At 41.4% G+C, this 20,310-nt stretch overlaps 1 protein-coding gene across 2 annotated transcripts; it reads right to left on the reverse strand.

Moving 5' to 3' along the window:
• Positions 1-11,546: 11,546 nt before the first annotated feature.
• Positions 11,547-19,648, reverse strand: LOC102654726. 2 transcript variants are annotated; one of them, XM_026439147.1, is made up of 2 exons: positions 19,458-19,648; positions 11,547-15,334 (listed from the first exon to the last, which is right to left on the reverse strand). In XM_026439147.1, the coding sequence occupies exon 2, from the start codon at positions 15,262-15,264 to the stop codon at positions 11,827-11,829; it is 3,438 nt and encodes a 1,145-aa protein (XP_026294932.1). In that variant the 5' UTR covers positions 15,265-15,334; positions 19,458-19,648; the 3' UTR covers positions 11,547-11,826. The 2 variants fall into 2 exon arrangements, with proteins under 2 accessions (XP_026294932.1, XP_016766513.2); XM_016911024.2 differs by lacking the exon at positions 19,458-19,648 and adding an exon at positions 18,858-19,451.
• Between the last annotated feature and the right edge of the window lie 662 nt (positions 19,649-20,310).

Below are 20,310 nucleotides of genomic sequence, written 5' to 3' on the forward strand. Positions count from 1 at the left end.
AAATCGTTAAAAAGAAAAAAAAAAACATCCATCGATATGACTTTTTTTTTAAAAAAATTCGAGCGTGCTCGGTGAAATTGAATAAATATGGAATATGTGTTTTAAACGTACTTGTCACCATTGCGTATCAAAGACGTAACAAAAGTCGAGTTAATCGACTTATTTTTAAATAATCAGTTAATTCTTGTGATATCGTGAAATAAATAATAATCATCATTTAATCGCTGATATTCGACACCTTTCGTTTAATCTGAATACTACAATGTAAACAATCTTTATAGCAACTTTATTACTGGTTATAAAACGCACGGATTTCTCCCTACCATGATTGATGAGCATTGTAAATGTACATATTATGCACCGTTTAATTAGCAGTGATTTTCTTTCAACTTGCCATTTTGTCTTTTTCTCTCTTTCTTTTTTTTTCTTTTTTTCTTTTTTCTTTTCCCCCCTATTTATTATACAACGACATCGATCACGTTTCTTGAAATTTATCTTATTAGTGCGATTTATCTACGTTATCGCAATTATATTCTTGCAAATGCGAAAGATAGAGATTTCCGGCATACTCGTGGATTTTAATAATTTTATTGATTCGATTGCATTACGCGTAGTATGATTAAATTTCAACGCGAGTTCAATGAAAATGAACTTAAAAGATTATACGCTAAATTGAGGAAAATAATGACTCATTAGCTTAGAGACATACGGATGGGCAATAAAAAAATACGTACGTGCTCGTTGGAATTCTAACGAAATATATTTAATTCTAATTTATACAGATTGTTACCTGTTGTTCTTTTCAAGGAGGAAGGAATACGTAAAAAAAAATTTATTTTCCTTAGTGGGATTTTTCACAAGGATAAATATTTAAGATTCCATCTTAATATGTATACTTGCAATTTAGAATTTTTAATTGGCACATATTAAAACGATATCATCGGAAAGTATAAAAAAATTTTCATAAAATTTGATCTTGAGCGCGATACTTACCATCGACCTTCAATCGGCTGTAGGTCGAGAGTCTTGTTTGTTGCGAGCAACATTTGTCATTGATAATAGAGATTATTATTCCAATAAGAATCTCGTCTTAAGTGCCGTGAAAACATATATAGTATTTTAATATAAATTAAGAAATAACTTGTTATGATTTTCATTGATAGATAGATTAATTAAGATAAAAAAATAATTCTGACGTAAATCTGATTGCAATCTTCGTTTTCATTTTCGATTCTTTATGTATTTATCATTACATCTTATTATATATAATAGTTTATCGAAACTTTTTTTTATCGACACGTTCTTGATTGAAATTCTATTCTGATAAATAATCAGATCATGTAGAATTATCATTTGACTCATAAAAAAAAAAAAAAAAAAAAGAAGAAAAAAATTTTTACACGAATTGATATATATCTTTCTCTCTCAATTTTTGCTACATTTCATAATGTAAAATATTCATATTTTGCGATATCTTCGTATTCATATCTAAACTGATATGATACTATAATAATGAAATGACGATTACAGCAACGCAATTAATTTTCCAACAGTTTTCTATTCAAAGAGATTAAAAAAAAAAAGTATACTTATATGAGATTATAAAGGTGATAAAGGTAAGAAGGAACAAGGAATGATACGACGGTATATAATGATTATTAGACTATATTATTGGACGTATCCAACTATTCTTGACTAACAAATAATATTTATCGACGAACAACCAACTTCTATGAACTTACAATGTAATTTTGATTCTCGAATATTTTGATTCTCGCTCCTTGGATTTTTGTACCCTCGATCGTGTCAGAACAATTGCTAACAACCATATTAAAATGAATATGCCAAACATAGTTACAATGAACATTAATACAATCATGTTGCGTTACACGTCGCGTTACAATTCGTCGAAAGTTTTAAAAGATATTTTTCGCTTTTTCGATGGTAAAAACGTTCAAGTTGTACGACGAATGTAGATACTTATAATAGTTTTTTTCTTTTCTTTTTTCTTTTTTTTTTTTTCTCTCTTCTTCTTCTTCGAATATCATATATCTAACTTACATAAAAGAGCTTGTTCCCAAGAATTTGATCAATTTGTACACGTTCGTATTAAATTGAAGGAACAAAGTTTCACGTTCTTCCATATAAGTCAGATATATTTGACACGTTGCAAATCTTTCCATCATTTCGCTCGTAAGTATATCGCGTTGGTTTCTCGATTCTCTCATATACACAATATTATTCGCACATATATAAATATTTCGTAATTTTTATTTTTTCCTTCGATCTCTCGCTTATAATAATATTAATTATTTTCTTTGATTTTTGTTCTTCGAAAAAAAAAAAAGAAAAAAAAAAGTCGAAACATAAACGTCACAGGGCAAGATATAAATATTAGAATCTCTATCGTGTAAATATCTTATAAATATACGTATTCAGATGAAAGCATTACATTAGGAACATTCGGTTTGCTGTATTCTAAAACGTTACGTTACAGCTTTTTGTTACGCTTAAAATTATATATCTCCTTTTCTTTCCCCCCCCTCCCTTTTTTTTTTTTACATTTTCTTTTTTTTTTTCTCTCTTTTTTTTCCTTTTTTTTCTTATCAAAGAATCGGTAATTCTCTTGTTCGATAAAACATTTCTATTGCGTAGAAAAGATATTCTTCTATATTTCGAAAAAGTCTCAAAGTTTTCGTCGTTTTTCGAGGAAGTTTCGACGTTCTCTCTCTTTTTTTTCTTTTTTTTTGCAAAAATAATAATTTCGATATATTTTTCGATCTTCGCGAAAAAATATTTTGGTACGGTGTGCACTTACTCTCACGTAATAATTTTATTTTTACCTCTACCTCCTTCTCTTTCTTCATCTATCATTTATGACCGGCTGGAGTGGCCGACTTCAAAATTCTGATCATTATCAGATGAATGTAATTGTCTTCCGTTTTAATGTTCCTTGTCACAGTTGTTCATAATTAACATACTCGTTTGTATGCGATTACATAAAAAATCACCGATGACCGTTCGTTATGTACACACGTGTAAATAGCACACCTCTCCTAAGTTAAATATACACGTATATCTTTTTCTTTTTTTTTCTTTTTTCTTTTTTCTTTTTTTCTTCCCTTTTTCTCTAATCTTTTCTTAATAATTCGTCGTTCGAAACAGTTGTTTCACTTGTACTTCTGGTTCATCGAATAGATACATTCATCTTTAATTAATCTATCCTCACTGTTCGCGCCGCTAAGAGAGAAACAACTAGGGGACCCTGAATTGTGATTACTTATCGATCGTAAGATTTTTTTTCTTCCTTAAATACATTATCGAAATGGCTATTGGCTAGTAACGCGACTAGTCGCGGTTTTACATATTTAATATAACTAATTTTGATTTTCTCTCAATTATACTTATCCCTCTACCCTCGCGTTACGTATTACGATATCCTTATATATGTATATAATTTCGCCGCTTAACCGGTATTGCTTAACTTTATTATAGTGTACACACAATTCGCACAAATTCACACACACGTACAATACACATGCTTTGCGGTTTAGAGACGTTTAGAAAACGGAATTCCTATACGCGTGTACATATAATCGAATACCGTTGATGAGGAGGGCCATGCGCCCGCCCTCCCATTCCTTCCAATTGTAACATTAACGCATCGCGTAACTTTTACGCGATTAAGTAAAGCTTAACTTAGGAACGTACGTTTATATTAACACGTTAATAGGAACTTAATAAGTTTTTTTCGCGTATCACGTATTATCCATCATTGTATCCATTTCCGCGCGGAACTACTTCATCGTTCGTCGATATTTACAAGTCGTACGTAACGCCCAATTCTACGAACTACGTTGAATTTTTGCGCGTCGACAATGTATATTGAAATTTACTTCAATCCTTCCGTTTTTTTAATCGTAAAAGTGCGGTGATCATGGCTCAGTCGAAAAATATGAACAATAAGTTGTTGCACGTCAATTAAATTATATCGCGAAATATGTCGTGTCATGCATTTAAATGTCTCTGTGCGTTCAGAATTTTCTTGTGGCGCTTGCGTAATATTTTCAACCGGAGAAGTATTATTGTCAGGCGGTTTTCCCGGGATTACGTAAGAGAAAAATTAAATTTACGAGATCCTCGTACATATGTATATAATAAATTAAGTGCGCAGTTAATTTTAAATTATATTTTAAAATTATTCCTATTTCCATTTGGATTGAAAACGCGGTGGAAAATGTAAAAGAGTAAACTTCGAAACGGTTAAAAGCTATCGATTTTAATCAGGTGCCACTCCGAATGAAAACTTTCTTGGAATAAAAATTCGAAATCAGTATCCATCGTTCCTCTTTTCTTTTTTTTTTGCATTCTCTCTTTTATATTCCCCTTCACCGTTCTTTAACCAAAAAACTTTGATTTACAACTTTCCCCCCTTTATTTTTACCTTTTGTGTTTCCAGTTTACGTACGATTTTATTAAAGGTATCGAAAGAAGGAAAGGAGAGGAAAAGAAAGAAAGAAAGAAAGAAAAAAAGGTGCAGCAAAAATGAAAGACACGTGTCGCGTGAAAGGGGTGCAACGTGAATCCATCCCGTCCACCCTTCCGCTCCGTGGACCCTATTCACATCGCCTATGTTAATTCCTCGCGTTTTTCCCCGACATCGACCCTAATTTCACGATTTCGATGCGTTTTACAAACTTTTCTTTCTTTTTTTTTTCTCCTTTTTTTTTTTTTCCTCTCTATTTCCATCATCCTTGTTCCCGGAACCCTTGGTGGAGCGCGTGGTATTCCGTCGGAACAGCGGCACGTTCCCATCTGTCGTCGTGGTCGTTCGTCGACAGGTCGTAGGAAAGAAAATAGGGGAGAGGCGGGTCGGTTACAATGGAGTTGGGTGCCGTTGGCTCGTGCTAAGCTAGGAGAGAGAGAAAGAGAGAGGGGAAATCTTATAAAAGATTTCCAAAATATTGTGTAAATCGGGTAGGGTGCGTGCCAGCTGAAAATTTGGGGTGAAATTCGTCGAAACGGTAAGCGTATGCCGGTGGCGCGCGCACCCGGCACGCTTCTCCTAAACAAATAAAGGGTTGCGCGCCTTTTCCGCGATCCCCTTTTTCGAAAACTTCGAAAAACCGGCCCTCGAACAATATCCCATATTTTCACCCCGTTCATCCAAGTTTTTCCTCGAATCGCGGAATTCTCTCTTTCGATATCCCCTTCCCCCTCCTCTCCCCCTTCAGAAATCGTTGAACCGGAAAAAACCGTGTACACGCGTGCTGCGTGTGTGTGTGTGTACGCGCGCGCGTCTGTGTACGTAGGTGATTTGTAAGGAAGAGGGAGGAAGCGCGGAGTGTATTTGTCGCGCGGAGAAAAAACGAGGGTGAATTCGAATGAAAGGATTTTCACAAATTTCACTCTTTTTATTTTAAGCGGGCTCGAATTTTTTCGTTCAATGTTACGTGTGGGATCCTGGGCATTGTAAAGCAATCGACACCGATATTTCATCTTTTCACGGTTCAGAGAGAGAGAGAGAGATTTTCACCAAGTTTATGCACGCTGCTTCGCGTGCATTCAATCTGATCGGTGTTACCCGTTTATTCGTATTCGAACGAGTCCTCGCGATTTCTATAAAAATCGTGTCAACGGGCAAACTAATGTATGCTTCGTCCTATTTCCTCTCTCTCTCCCCCTCTTTCTATCTCTCTCTTCTTTTTGCGACGATATAAATTTTTGGAAAATGAAAAAAAAAAAAAGGAACAAGATTCTCGCGTTTCTGTGAAATTTATATTTGTTCGCGTTGTGTTCGTTATTTTTTTTCCCCTCTTTTTTTTTTTTTTTTCTTTTTCAACAGTGACACTTCTCATTCATAAGATCGAACAATAGGGTTTCACGAAATTCGCTACGTAGCGAAATATTTCGTCGACCCTCATCTCGCCACGTGGATTCTTTTGATCGTCGAAGACGATGGCCACGATGGTTGTGTGGTGGTGGCGGTGGTGGCGAAATTATTACGGGGGGGATGAAATTTCCAAGTTGCTGAACGATAGGGGGAAAGAAAGCGAGCCCAAGGAGCCAAGGAAGAGGAGACGAAAGAAGGGAGGAGGGGGGGAGGGAGAGAAATGTATCGAAAAGAGGGGAATGGGTGGCTCGGGGAAGGGAGAGGCTTTGATAATTGCAATTCACTTCCTTGTCAGGGAGTAAGCAGTGCTGCGGTTGTGGTGGTTGATGAGTAGGAGGAACAGAGTGGAGGACTAGGAGAAAGGAGGGGTGTGCACGGTTCGATACCTTTCTTAAATTTACCACGAACTTCGAGACGAACGCGGCTCGAATCATCGTTGTCGTCGCCTTCGTAAATAATTGATGGAGAAACAAAAGCGGGGATCCCGTTTATTTCGTCCTATACGATAGGATAACAGAGAAAACAATGGACGATGGACGAAATATCGCGTATAGTATACTCGTCAAGATTTTACCACGCGATCCTTCTTTTAAAAATTTTAATACCATTCTTTCTGAAAATATATTATTTTTCAATTTTGAAAGATATCGATTTTCCACTGGTAAAGAACGAAGTAGTTGGAGATTTATTGCACAATTTAGGACGCTTCTATTTTTATAGTTTTGTTTTCTTCTCTATTTCACGATCCACACCATTCTTTTATCGCTCTCTTTCTCTTTTCTTGAAAAATCAATTTCTCCTCCTCTCCTTTTTTTCTGTTTTTTCCTCATCGAGATAGGATAAGATTGAAAGCGATTATCGATAATTAATACCCAAAAGCCAACGATAATGAAAAATTGGTCGATTCTCGTCTCTATAGAAGAGAATTATATATCCTCCTCCTATATACTATATTTCCCCGTTTTCGGTGCTCTTGGAAACCACAAGATGTTATTGATTTTTATACATATCCCCGGTGGGTGTGGGTGGGTAGACGTCCAATTTTCGGTGTGTACGTACGTTTGTGTGTTTGCGTACGAGAGTAGGGGCTAGCTGTGTGTCATTTACTCATTGGTAGTCGTTGGTACGAGAAAGATGGAAACGGTTGCCTTCCGCCTTCCCTTTTCAAACCGTTGACTCCGGCCATCAAGCAAAAGGAAAACTCCGATATAGCGCAAGCGTTTCACGTCTTCGGATCGCGCTCTCCCTCTCGCTGAAAATTGACCAACCCGCTTTTCCTTTCGTTTGCCCATAAAATATTATCCCTTGCCACGCTCACGAAGAGTCGTCGAGAAAGAGAAACTCTTTCTCTCTCTTTTATTCTTTTCACCCCTCTTTATCTTTCCACTCCTTCCCTCTCCAACAACGCCACGTTGTTGAGAGCGTGGTGGATAGAAAAAAAAAAAGAAGGGAAGAGAGAAAAAAAGAAAAGGAAGGAAAAGAAAAAAAATTGGAAACTGGGAAAGAAACCGGATACGGTTGTGTTTGACTTATACTTTTTTGTTCGATAAAGTAACAAAAGTGCGGGAAACGCGGGAGCAATTTGTCACGTTTAATTCGTCGGGACACCCTTTTGCACCGTGTTGAAAAACTCGTAGGAGCGGCACCTTTTAAAATATACGTAGGAACGATGAAATTGATCGATTTGACGGACACTGACGTTTCAGTGAATTGCATTATACAAGTTCGTGTCGTGCAAAGATGGAACGGTAAAAATTTAATGGGAACGGTTATAAAACGGGACAGTTTTATATAACGAATATGTGAATAAGAAACGAAAGGAAACGAAAAGCATAGAGAAAGCGTAAACTTAAAGAAATTAAAGATACTCTTTATTTGTGCATACCGTTCATTTGAGTGTATAAATTATAATGAATGAAAAAAAGGAAATTAATGTACAAAATAATACAAATAATACAAATAAAGAAATAACAAAGGAAAAAGTGTCTTATTATTCGTAGTCTTATATAAAAATATACGATCGATCTTGTATAAACCATTCGAGGTTAGTCATATCATGTGTGTATATATATATATATTATATATTCCATATATATATGTATATATATGATTCTTCGACTGCGTCATATGACTAGAATAGTTTTTGGAATTTTTGTAAATTCTGTAGAAAAAGACTAGATGGACTAAAAATAATTTCCCTAGATGCGCGGAACACTTTACATGAAATGACACGCTTATCAAACACGTACTCTCATAATAATAATAATAATAATAATAATAATATAATACAGATCATGTATGTATATATATATATATATATATATTTTTATATTTATATTTATATTTATATTTATATCATCTTTTTTCATCTTTAAATACGAAACGCGCTTAGCCTATGACGTAATTAATTTTTGTGTATATATAATTAATAATATATATAATTATTATATATTATATATTATATATACATATGTTAAATATACTTTTTTTTTTTTCTTTCCATCATTTTCTATCATTTTGATTTAAACGGGTAAAATTTGATTTTGCGCTCAATTACGTTAGTCAAGGCAATACTCGTTTCGGGAAACACACCGCTTGCAGTGAAATTAGTAGATGATCCCTACGACGATTTCCTAGGATCGTCATGATTTTCATTTCATTACAACGTTTTTTTCACGACAACGATCCGTGAATGCCCGTGAGACGCTATTGAAAACGAAAATCCGAGGAGGAAAGAAGAACGCTTTGCGAGGGGATTCATATTCTATTTTGTCTGACTTGGAGTCATTCGTACGAATGCGGCGAAATAAATTGCGACCAGCGAAAAACCATGACGCCCCCGGCGTTGCTCGATTTATTATCGACTGCGAGTCGTTACAATAATTAAAATCTACGACCCTCGTTGCCGCGCACGGGCCATTAAGCGCACAATACGCATACTTCCATGGGATGCAATTAAGAGGGTAGCCGATTTACATGGACGCACGCGTTTTGCATGTCACCGTTGTTCGTCCGTGGGGCGAGAAAAATGGGCAGACGGGGATACGCGCTCTCCACCCTCTGCCCCCCCTCGCCTCGCCTCCTTTCCCTCGGACTTTTTCGGGAAAATCCCGGCCAAGGTCGCGACCTTTTTTCCTCTCACCGACCTTCGTACGAGGGGACCAGATGTGGGACCGTTTGCCCAGACCCAAACGTCGCCGTCTCGACAATGCCCGCTAAAAATTCCCTTCTCCCCGACCGAAAATTTCTCTCCTTCCTTTTCCCTCTCCTTCCCTGACCACCGCCTCTCCTCTCTCTCTCTCTCTCTCTCTCTCTCTCTCAATGGATTCGTAATGGCCGATTCCTCCATCTCCCCTAAAATATGTTAATGCACGCGTGCGCGCATACTAATTCGGACGACGAATTTTCGCCGAAAAACCCGGACGTATCCTATTAAATGACGCGGTTCTCGAATTTCAGCTGTCCCGGGGAAATTTTTATGGGCAAGCGAGTGAGACAAAAGGTCGGGTACAGAGAGAGAGAGAGAGAGAGAGACCGTCGTTTTTGCTTCCGATACGCTATAAATCCCGATCGTCCCGATGGCCGGCCCGATGATCATTCATTGGATCGCGTCCACGCCACCTTTGTTGTTTCACATCGATACAACGACGGATGCTCGTTTCGTGTCGTCACGATCGATAAGGTGACCCGTTTCAAAACGCCGCTACGAATTTGCGTGCGCGGTTTACGCTCGTTAAATAAACAGAAGGAAGTTGTCGAAACGAGCCGCTTTATTATTTCATAATCCAAGGTTAACATTGCGTGGGCGTGCATCGAGGGCGGAAACGTAACGCGCCTGTTTGTTCATCGATGGGACCCCACCGGTGGAAAGAACGCGTTTCGGGCGGCGGCGTTAAGCTCGGAACGGCTGCACGCCTGGCTATCCACTGGTCACGCTGTAAAACCAGCTGTCTTTTACAATGTTTCGATCGAATGCTCGGTGACCGTTAACCGTGGAAAAATTGAAAATTCGGTTAAAAATAGAGATCGTTTTAACTTTTTGCATTCTTCCCTTCTCTCTCTCTCTCTCTTTATTTCCTTGGTTTTTGAATTCTCTGTATATATCGAATTTTTATATCTTGATGATCATTTTTTTTTTTTTCTTTTTATTTTTAGGGAAGAAAAAAATTGGAATAATAGAGAATCGAAATTGAGGAGCGTGTTATAACCGGTGAGGTCGATCGCGGTTGATAAGCGATTTTTATGATTACACGGGCGAAAAAGAAAAGAAGAAGAGAGAGGAATCTGCCATTACGAAGGTCGAGAGGATTATCGTGGATACGAATTGTTTTCTGCGGTATATATACGGGCAACAGAAATAAACGACATCACGTGGACACTCGGATCGCGTCCAATTTCTATCCGATTCGTAGATATATACGGCTATAACGAAATTTTGATTCTCAGTTTCTTCAGCTGCAAGGCACGATGTTCGAACGTTTTTATTTTATTTCAGAGAGGAACATTTACGAACTTTTCGATGTCGTTTTCGGACGACGTCGTTTTCCCTATTTCTTTGTAAACGACTAGACTATGTAAAACCTTACGCTGTTTAGATAGTAGATAATAATCAGAGAGGCGTTACAATTTTAATTCAATAGATTTAAAGGAATGGGTATTGTATCGTACATTCGAGTACTCGTATGGTATGGTCGTTGCATCCCTTCCAAAAAAAAAAAAAAAAAAAAGAAACGGGAAGAGACCGATTGGCGTATATTTGATATCCGCGGCTTGCGAAATATTATATCGATATATTTATTTTAATTCTATATGCAATGCGTTGGCTGTGTATACGATTGTACTTTTTGTTACGGGTTATACTGTGTCGACCCTGAGTTGATTGGCTTTCATATGCTCCTCGATACTTATAATATCGTAATAACGTAGATCATGCTCGCCTCCTCTAAGTTACAGTAATTATACGCTTCTTTCGTCGTTTTCTTCTCATCTTTTTTCTCTTTTTTTTTCTTCTTTTGCTCTATAGTCGTATTTTTTTGTTCGTCTATTTATAAATACTTTTATAAATCTTCTCCCCAATTCTCTCTCAACTATACGTATATGTATATATGTATGTATATATATATATATATTTTTATATGTATATAAAATATTGACTAGTATGATCGCGAGAAACGAAAACCATCGATATAAAACGATACGATTAAGCGGTATCGACGATTCTCGAAATCATCGAGGTGGCGTCGCGTATTCTTTTCTCAGTTTATATCTTGTTCTACTTCGCTCGTAATTCCTGGACTTGAGCAAGAAAGAAAAATTACGGGATTACGAGAATAAAACGAAACAGAGGAGAGATCGTTGAACGATGATTTAGACGTCGATTATTCGTATTCCTCGAGGATCGGTCGCGTTTAAAATAGGAACTTTTTTGATCACCCGTTCGTGTCGGTTATACGATTATTATTATTATTATATGTACAATAGAAAACGTTCCCGAATTGGAACAGTGTATAACAACGTGGCTTTCAAACGCGGGATTTTATCATTCTGTATATTAAAACGGGATCCAAAATATACATATATATATATGTATGTGTCTGTAATAGTTTTTTTTAAAAAAAGATCAATCATCGAGAGGAAACATGTATTAATTTTCTTCACGAAGAAAAGTGGAAGAAAATGAAAGGATCGTTTGATTTATAAATATCCAGGAAATATTCGAACAGTGAATTGTCTACATATATGTATATATATATATATATGTATTAAAATGAAATCCTCGACGAGCCACGTATATGAAAAATATATAAACTTTCCCTAACTATTTCCTTACACTTTACATAGGAACTAATAACACGTGCTCAAATCGCAGACGTAGAAACGAGTGGTAGCAATATCGAAGATATCAATCGTGTAAATACGAGGAAGGAAGAGTTTCAAGCTGGGCTTAGGGTGAAGGATGCGGTGAGCGCGTTGTTAATTCGCGATTTAACGGGCAAGTAGACCAAAGCCGGGGCGAATCGTTTCTCGGAGCTCGATTCCTCGCCGGCCTGCATCGCGTCCCGTTCCTCGATCAGGAACGGTTGCATGATCGTCTTCTCGGCGATCGAATTCATCGAGTCCTGGGGCATCGCGTAACAGGCAGGCACCTTGTGCCTGTTCGCGACGTCCTTCAAAGTTCTGCTCAGCTCGGCGAGCACGCTGTCCGTAGGATCGCCGATCGTTCTGTGATCCTTCCTCACGTGCCTCTTTATCCTGTTCAAATTGGTCGTCGCGTATCCGCACTGCGCGCACTTGTACACACCCTGAGGAGTGACTTGGACAGTGGTCTCGTCCTGCCGTTTGCCCCTCGTCGGGTCGGGAATGTTTTGATTAACGACCACCTGCGGGCTGTTCCCCGTACGATCCTCCTTCGCCTCCGAGTCGAATCTCTCCTTGCTCTCGTTCGTCGGTCTCTCCGCGTCGAGGTTTAAATTATTGAAGAGGGGGGGTTGGAAATGGGGGAGCAAGGTGGGGAATTGGTGGGACGCGAGTAGATGCTGATGCAACATCTCGGGCTGGTGAAACGGTTGGGAGCAGATCGGGCATCGAAGCGATTTCTCAGCCTCCGTGTTGTCCCGCCCGTGAGATCTCTCGTGAAGGAAGAGGAAAGGTAGTACGGTGGTGGTGAAATTGCAATAGGAGCAACGGTAACTCTTCGATTGTTGATCCTCGGAAGATGATCCCAGCAGATTGGACAACACTTGATTACCCAAACCCGCGTAATCGGGGGCGGACTTGATTTGCTGCGAGATCTCGAACCCGTTCGGTATCTTCAAGTTGGAGCCCGGTTGACCGGCCTTCGAAGTCATGTTCACCGCCCTGCTCCCCGACTTGGGGACACTGGTTTGATACTGTTGCTCCATCTCGCGCCACTTCTCGATACCCGTCTTCCCGTGATCGCCCATCAGATGAGCCTTGAGCCACTTTATGCTACGGAACCTTCTGCTGCAGATCGGGCAAACCTCTGTGAAATGGGTGAAATATCTGTGGGTCAAATCACCGAGTTGTTCCGGCTTCAAAGCGGCGTCGTCCGCGCTCGCCGTTTCGTGGCTCTCCTGTTTCACCGTGCTCGCCGTATTCTCATCGACTATGCCATGCGTGTTGTGCTTGTGGACGCGTAAAAAGTACTTGCTGCACAGCTCTTTGTTACAAATGTTGCATATCACGCCTCCTATCTGGGCCCCGTTCTCGATCTCGATACCGTGCATCCTCTGCATGTGCGTCTTCATAAAATACTTATTGCATAATTCCTTGTTGCATATCTCGCAGTAGCTCGACGTGGGCGTCATCGACGTCACTTTCCTCTCGGCCGGTGCCTGGCTCGTCGTATTCGTACCGCTCGTCGCCGAGGTTGTCGCGACGACAATTTGCGGGACGCCACTCGAGATCGCCGGCTGATGCTCCTCGTGCTTTCTCAGGCTATCCTGGCTCGCGTACTCTTTCCCGCACGATAGAGCGGAGAACGCGGACGTCGCGGTTAAGGGCGACTTCTCTTGCGGCGAGGACGTCGAATCTTCGCCAATGGCTGCGTGCTCCGTTATCGTATGAATGTGCAGACCCGCTCGAGACTCGCACTCCTTGCCGCACACGCTGCACGACAACCCTTTACCAGACTTGAGCCCGTTCAGTTGCAGAAGCATGGTCTGCAATTTTTGAAGATCCTCCGAGATGGAATCGTTCCGCTGATCGCTGCTGGCCGTATCCAGCTCGCACTCTTGCCGACCGGGCGACTCCTGCATCTCCCCTTCGTGCATTTTCCGGGAATGCGCTCGATACAGGCCGATCGTTTGGAAACGTATCCCGCACGCTTTGCACTCGTAATCGTCGCCGCCACGCTCGCTCGATTCCCCGCCCACGTTGTTCTCCGCCATGATCAAATTCAACGGGCTGGTCTGCACCTGATGCCAACTTGCCGGCATCGCCGGATTCGTGGGCGATCTTTCGCTGTCCTGAACGATGATGCCGTGCCTCTTCATTTTGTGCGTTCGTAGGAAATACTTGTTACAGTACTCCTTGCAGCATATCTCGCAGAACGCGTCCGGATTGATGACCCCTAAACGACGAAGCCGATCGGCGCTAAACCCGGAGTCGCGCGCTTGTTGAATCGATTGGGGGGATAGGTGTCTGGGCGCCGGCACGAACGTCGCGTCCTCCTGCTCGATCCCGTACTCTTGCCTCAACAACGTCTCCATACCGCCCATGCTGTCTCTCGATGCCTCCCCCCTGTCCTCCTCGTTCTGCAGCAAACCGATCTGCCCCTCCTGCGACTGGTCCGACAACTCGGCGTGCATTTTCTGCTTGTGCTTGCGAACCGACTCCTCGTTCTTGAACCGCTTCTGGCAAAGGTCGCACGCCACCGTCGGCGCGGGTGGTGTCGCGGCGAGTTCCAATTTGACCACGCTACTCGGCAAGTTGACGGGGAACACGGGTCCCGGATTTGCGTTGTCCACCACGTTGCTCGGCCCGGGCGAATCCGCGTAGATACCGTGCTTGTTCGCCTTGTGCGTCTTGAGGAAATACTTGTTGCAGAACTCTTTGTTGCACAGATCGCAGTACGCGTCCGGGTTGAAGATCCTCACCGGCGTTGGTCCTAAACCGGCGCCTCTCGCGATCGAGCCGGAATCCGGGATGGGGAAAGGGGGCACGGGCAGGTACTGCGCCAAGGCGCCGGGAAAAGTGGCGAGGAGTTGGAGGTGGTTGGGCAACGGTGGAGGCTGTATTTGGCCCGACGGGGGAGCGGTGATGGGCCACGATTCCTCGTTCTGCGTCTGCATTTGCGCGTGCGATTGCACGTGTTGCCCGGTGGCCAGCCAATTTATCGCGAAATTCTTTACGCTAAGCAAATTAACGGGGTTCTCGGATTGGTCCAGTTGGTGAGACGGTTCCTGCTTGATCGCTCGATCGGGGGGAGACCTACTACTCGGGCATCGTTGTCCCGATATGCTATTCGCTATTGAACCGTGCTCATTGTCCAGGTGAACGTTCAACGTTTCCTTTCGATCGAAAAACTGGCTACAGTATTGGCAACGGAATTCGTTATTCAGGTTCTCGTCCCTTATCGACGATCGACTCGGGTGATTGGGTGATTGCGACGACAGCTTACCTTCGCTGCCCTCCTCGTCCTCGTCCTCGTCCTCGTTCGACTCCTCGTGCACGCCGGGCATCAACGTTGACGAGAATCTGACGGGCGTCGTTTGTTTTCGCCTCTTCTTCGGCCCCGTCGCTCGATCCACGTCGAAACGAAGAAGACGTTTCCTGGCGTCGCGCTCTCCGCAACTCGATCCGTCGCTGTCCAATTCCGTCAAATCCGATATCGTCGCCTCGTGCGCCATCGTCGAGGACGTCTCAGCCACCGTGGTCCACCGCCGATTCTTCTATCACCTCTATCGATTACTCGTCGCTCTGTCGAACAGAGATCGATATTTGTTATTCTTTCTTCCTTCTCATTCTCCTCGAGACTCGACTCGAACGAGACTCTTCGATTTCTTTTTTCAGTATTTAGTAACGCGAACGAGAAAGGAAACGCGAGATTTTTCATCAATCGTGTCTTTGAAAATCAATGGATAATGGACGAAGAAAGAACATTATGGACACGCGGCGAAAATAGAATATCGGTTAACGAGCGATGGAAAAAGGAGTACGTACGAGTTGACCGAGGTGTTGCCTCGACGAGACACCCTATACGCGACGAGTGGACACAGCCAGAAAAGGGAGACGTTTGGGGAACTCGGTATATGACTCATATCTACGCCCATGCTTTGGGGCTGAATTCAGAGGATAGTACGAATATGCATTTCAGAAGCTCCATAATTACTTATCGAGGTTGACAGACCCATGCCTCCTGTCACGAAATAATGGCCGGGTCATTGAACTGTGCCAGTTTCTGCTCACCAGCGAGAGGGATTAGAAACGAGATATAGAAACAAGCACAAATCGAGGAGAAAGGATCGTGGAAAAGAAGAGATTGAAATTCTTACCAATACGTGAATCGATCCGTCGTCATCGGAAACGTCATCGTTCATTGATGATGAAACGTCCTCGCCCCGTCCGATAAATATATCGGAACGTAAATGAAACGGTTTCGAAACAGCACAATTCCATCGGGTATCATCGTATCGAACTTTATCGCGCATTTTTATCGAGGAAAGGAAGAAATCGCGCGCGTTTAGTAAAAGCACTTTCTCGTTTTCAACCACACGCACGTAGCGGCACGTCTCTGCAAGGTGTACGATCGCTTCCCCACTTTTCCTTTTAAGACGTGAAGAATGTTGGAAAGGCGTTATTGGCACGTGGCGTCAAGGAGGGTAGGTAAACCGAGGGTAGGCTACCTCGAGGATGGTGTTGCTCGAAACGAGCCCTCGAAAGAACGAGCCACTCGATATAAATTTTACGATTTCCACGGAACGTCTCGAGCGGACCGAGGGGTCGGAGTGGGGAAGGGTGTTCGAGGATATTCGTTCGATCGCGCTAAAACTGGCCGAAGGGAAGAAATTGGACCGAAGTTAGGAGATGAACGGACCTAGGGAGACGAGCGATGAATTTCTTGGAGGGAAGGGCCGAGAGGAAAAAGGTACAGATGGCCGCGAGGAAAAGGATACTTTAAAAAAGATGTTGAAAAGGTGTTAATCTACGGGGTGTTCGCACGGGGTTACGCCTCTGTGGACTCTCCCAAGTTACTGTTAGGTGCAGTCACGGTGCCCCATGAAGGGCCTGTCACGTCGTTTTCGTCCCTACCACCTTTGGAGAGCCATCACACAAATATCCCCCACCACCGAGTTAACCAAGCATCGTTTGCCCGGACAGATGATTTTTGAACCGCTGTTTCGATCAGAGATTTGATCGAGAATCGATTGACGATTTCGATGAATGACGATTCCGTTTCTAATTGTATCGTTAATTTATTTCTTAATTTTTACGGTCACTTAAGTTTGTTATACACAACAGAATGGATTTCATTCCTTTTCTCATGGAAATTTGTTCACGTATAGAAAAATGGAATTATTTTATTATTACCAATATTATTATTTCTTCTTCAATCGAGAATAGCGAATATTAGATGCTTATCTTCGATATCCGTCTCGAGTGTTGATTACAAGAGGATCGACGTTGAACTTTTCGAATCAAAAAGGACGTAGGGTCATTATTCGAAATTTGGACGGCCGCCTGTCAGCTTAAGAGAAATTGGATTACGCGGGGGTTGAAAAACAGAATTGGGCGGAGGGTTGCGAAGCAAAACCCGCATTTCTGCGTAACATTTGACGGATTTTCGAAAAATACGCGTAAATACGCCCGTATGGTATACTCGCCGTACACCCCGCTATATTGTGGAAAATCCTCTGCACCGTTTCTAGCCTAAAATTGGATGAATGACGGCGAGCGAAGGGAAATGGAGGGAGGGGAGAGGGATCGAGGGGAATTTCATCGTTCTCGAAAGGGTGTCGAGAAAAACATGTTGTTAAAGAGTAGTGGAAAGCACGACGCAATAGGGGGAAAATAACTATCGCGGTTATGATACGAAGGGATAGTTTAGGCGAAAGAGGTATTATTGCATATGCACGTATATATATACACGCCGCGTGTCTTTCTTCTATTTTCTTTCTATCGTTTTATAGCTCTCGTCGCGTGGGCGTATTGTACAGGCCAGTAAACAATATTTTAACTTGACAAAATAACGAGGCTGCGACAACATATGCCGCGTATAATGCAACGCGGGATGCGTGCCGGTCGCAGCTGACTCTTCGCCGAGTCGTGAAATGATGGCACGATAAATTATGCGTTTTCGGCGGAGGGTTTGCACGATGGTAATTAATATTGAATGCGGCGAATCGATATGATTCGACGAACCGACTAATACGAGATTGTCGGTCAAGATGTTCGATAGACGGATTCGTGTTTTATATCGTGTATATTTCACCTACGTACGTGTACTCCGTTTCTTGGAAACGCTTCTTCTGGAAGCGGGGGAAAAAAAAATGCAGAGAAAGATATGAATGTGGAAATGTGCAAGATAAGATTATTAAACAGCTATGTTCAATGAACTTTTAAATACAAACAGAGATGAAACATTCGATAGAAACCGATATTTCTGGAATCGATAAGACGATACAGAGAGAGAGAGAGAGAGAGAGAGAGGGAGATAAATTACAGAAGTATCGCGTCGGGTCGTTCGATCATCCCGATTCTTCAAGTGGAAAAGAAAACCTCGCGAACTTTTTGCGTTAGCCTTCGCCTGCGTAGATATAAGTATATATCTATCTGTTCGAGCAGTAACCTGTGTATGTGTGTGTGTGTGTGTGTGTGCGCGCGTGAGTGCGTTTATATGTGATTTCAGTAGAGGCCTATTGATCGAGCAGCGAACTTCACTGGTCCGCACACGCGCATAAGTCTGTCCGTAAACAAGACAAATATCATCGCGCCAGTACTGAAAATCTATCCACCCACCCACTCTCCTCTTTTCTTTAAACATCTAGCACGCTTCGTCTCACCACTTCGACCTCCTTCCTACCGATTGACGTTGCAATTGCATTACGTTGATGTTACATGCTAAACGACATTGCATTCTATTTTACAGATCGAGATATAATAAAAATAGTTTATAAAAAAGACAAGAAATTTCAATTAAACAAATTATTTTATTAAAAAAAAAATAAAATCATCGATATTTATATCACGATAGACGCACCGCGAATTTAAAATTTGATTTCTTTCTTCTATCGAACGAAGGGAGAATTGAAATGTATCAGTTCGGTTTTAAATTGTTAAAAAAGATAGTTGATAAATATCAGAAATTTACCCGACCGAAGGAATCAAATTCCTAACAGTTTCATTAATAAAATGATTGGGGAAAGGTTTTTCAAAAGAAGAAGGGTAAAAACTCGTTCACGCGATCGGGTTACATTAACCGAATGACGTGCTATATTCGTACCTGAAATCAGTATGTAAAAGGTGCGATTCACATAAAGGTGGGGATTGCGGAAAGTTGGATCTGCGCAATGCGTGTCGTCGGATGAACCACGTGGAGTATTCGCATGCAAAAGACGTCGGCGGATATCGGGCGGTCTCTTAGTCTTCTTCGAATGGGCAACGGTGTAGCGTCGTTTTAGATATTCCATCTTTCCGACTTACTGCGTTTTCTTTCCTTCTTTTTTTTCTTAATCTTTATTCATCGTTAATCACAGTGAAGTGATTATTACGCGTCACTGGATTTATTTATATTACTCAATGGAGGAAAATTGGTCGCAAAATATCGAAGGTCGGGCGTTAAGAATGTTCACAAGAACGATCAATTGCACACACTGTTGCACACACGCGAACATTATTTTTCCGTACGTGTTAAACGACGGAATCGAAGGAATGTTTATTTTTCACTTTTATATACGAATGCTTTTTAATAATAGATAAGAGATCGACGAGTAGTGATTGGAAAAAATATTTATTACGAAGTGATCATTTGATGACTCGAGATACACGATTTCAAGGAAGTTCGTGTTATTTTTTTTTTTTTTTTTCTTTTCTTAACACTTACCGTAATCAGTAGCATCAATTTGCCCACGTGAAAGAATTGAAAATGTTGTCGATTGGCTGGTTCCTCCTTGTTGTTATCCATTTGTTGATTATAATGACGATGAATCCTTTTTTTTTTTTTTTTTATTAAACGAGGCACGAGCTCGCGACTGATAACGGCGACGATAACGACGATAACATCACTTTATTCACTGCGCACTGAAACACGAGAAAAACAATAGGAAACATCTAAAATGTTGCCTCGTTGTCGTAAGATCGGAATCCGAAATTAAAAAATTTTTTCAAAATTGGAGGGAGGGGGGAAAAAAATAACGAAGAAGTTAGCGAAGAAGAATCGTAAGAAATCGACGATTGCCTACGGGTCTCTCTACTTACTATTGTTTTGGCCATCGTGCCACGATGGCGGCCATACTTGATATGAGAAAGTATCCCCCACATTGTCCACGGCCATCTACTAATTCCCCCATACACCCCCGCGCTGATTCAACCCCCCATCCCCGCTACCGTCCCCATACCCCAGCTTCTAGTCCCCCCAGCGAACTCACCCCTTACTCCCTGCCACCCTCTTTCAAAGTCAGGGACGACGTCTTCCTAAAACTCCCTTGGTTCCTTACGTTTTCCTTCAACCTGCCAACTTCTTTGCCTCGAGAAAATTTAGATAATATCAAACGTTCCTCCATTTCGTTTTTCTATTTATCACGCGTGTCCGTATAATTTATTCGCGCAACGAAATTGACAAAAAGTTAATATTAGAACTGGATTTATACACGAAACCCGTATTTCATCGATTCGACGCGACACTTGAATTATTCGTATATATCCCTCTACGATTTTGATCGAATAAAAAAAAAATT

Source organism: Apis mellifera, linkage group LG2 (assembly GCF_003254395.2).
Source record: "Apis mellifera strain DH4 linkage group LG2, Amel_HAv3.1, whole genome shotgun sequence".
NCBI lineage: Eukaryota > Metazoa > Arthropoda > Insecta > Hymenoptera > Apidae > Apis > Apis mellifera.

Bases quoted from the DNA above. Each gene is read 5' to 3' on its own strand.
- LOC102654726 (XM_026439147.1), bottom strand. From the start codon at position 15,264: ATGGCGCACGAGGCGACGATATCGGATTTGACGGAATTGGACAGCGAC.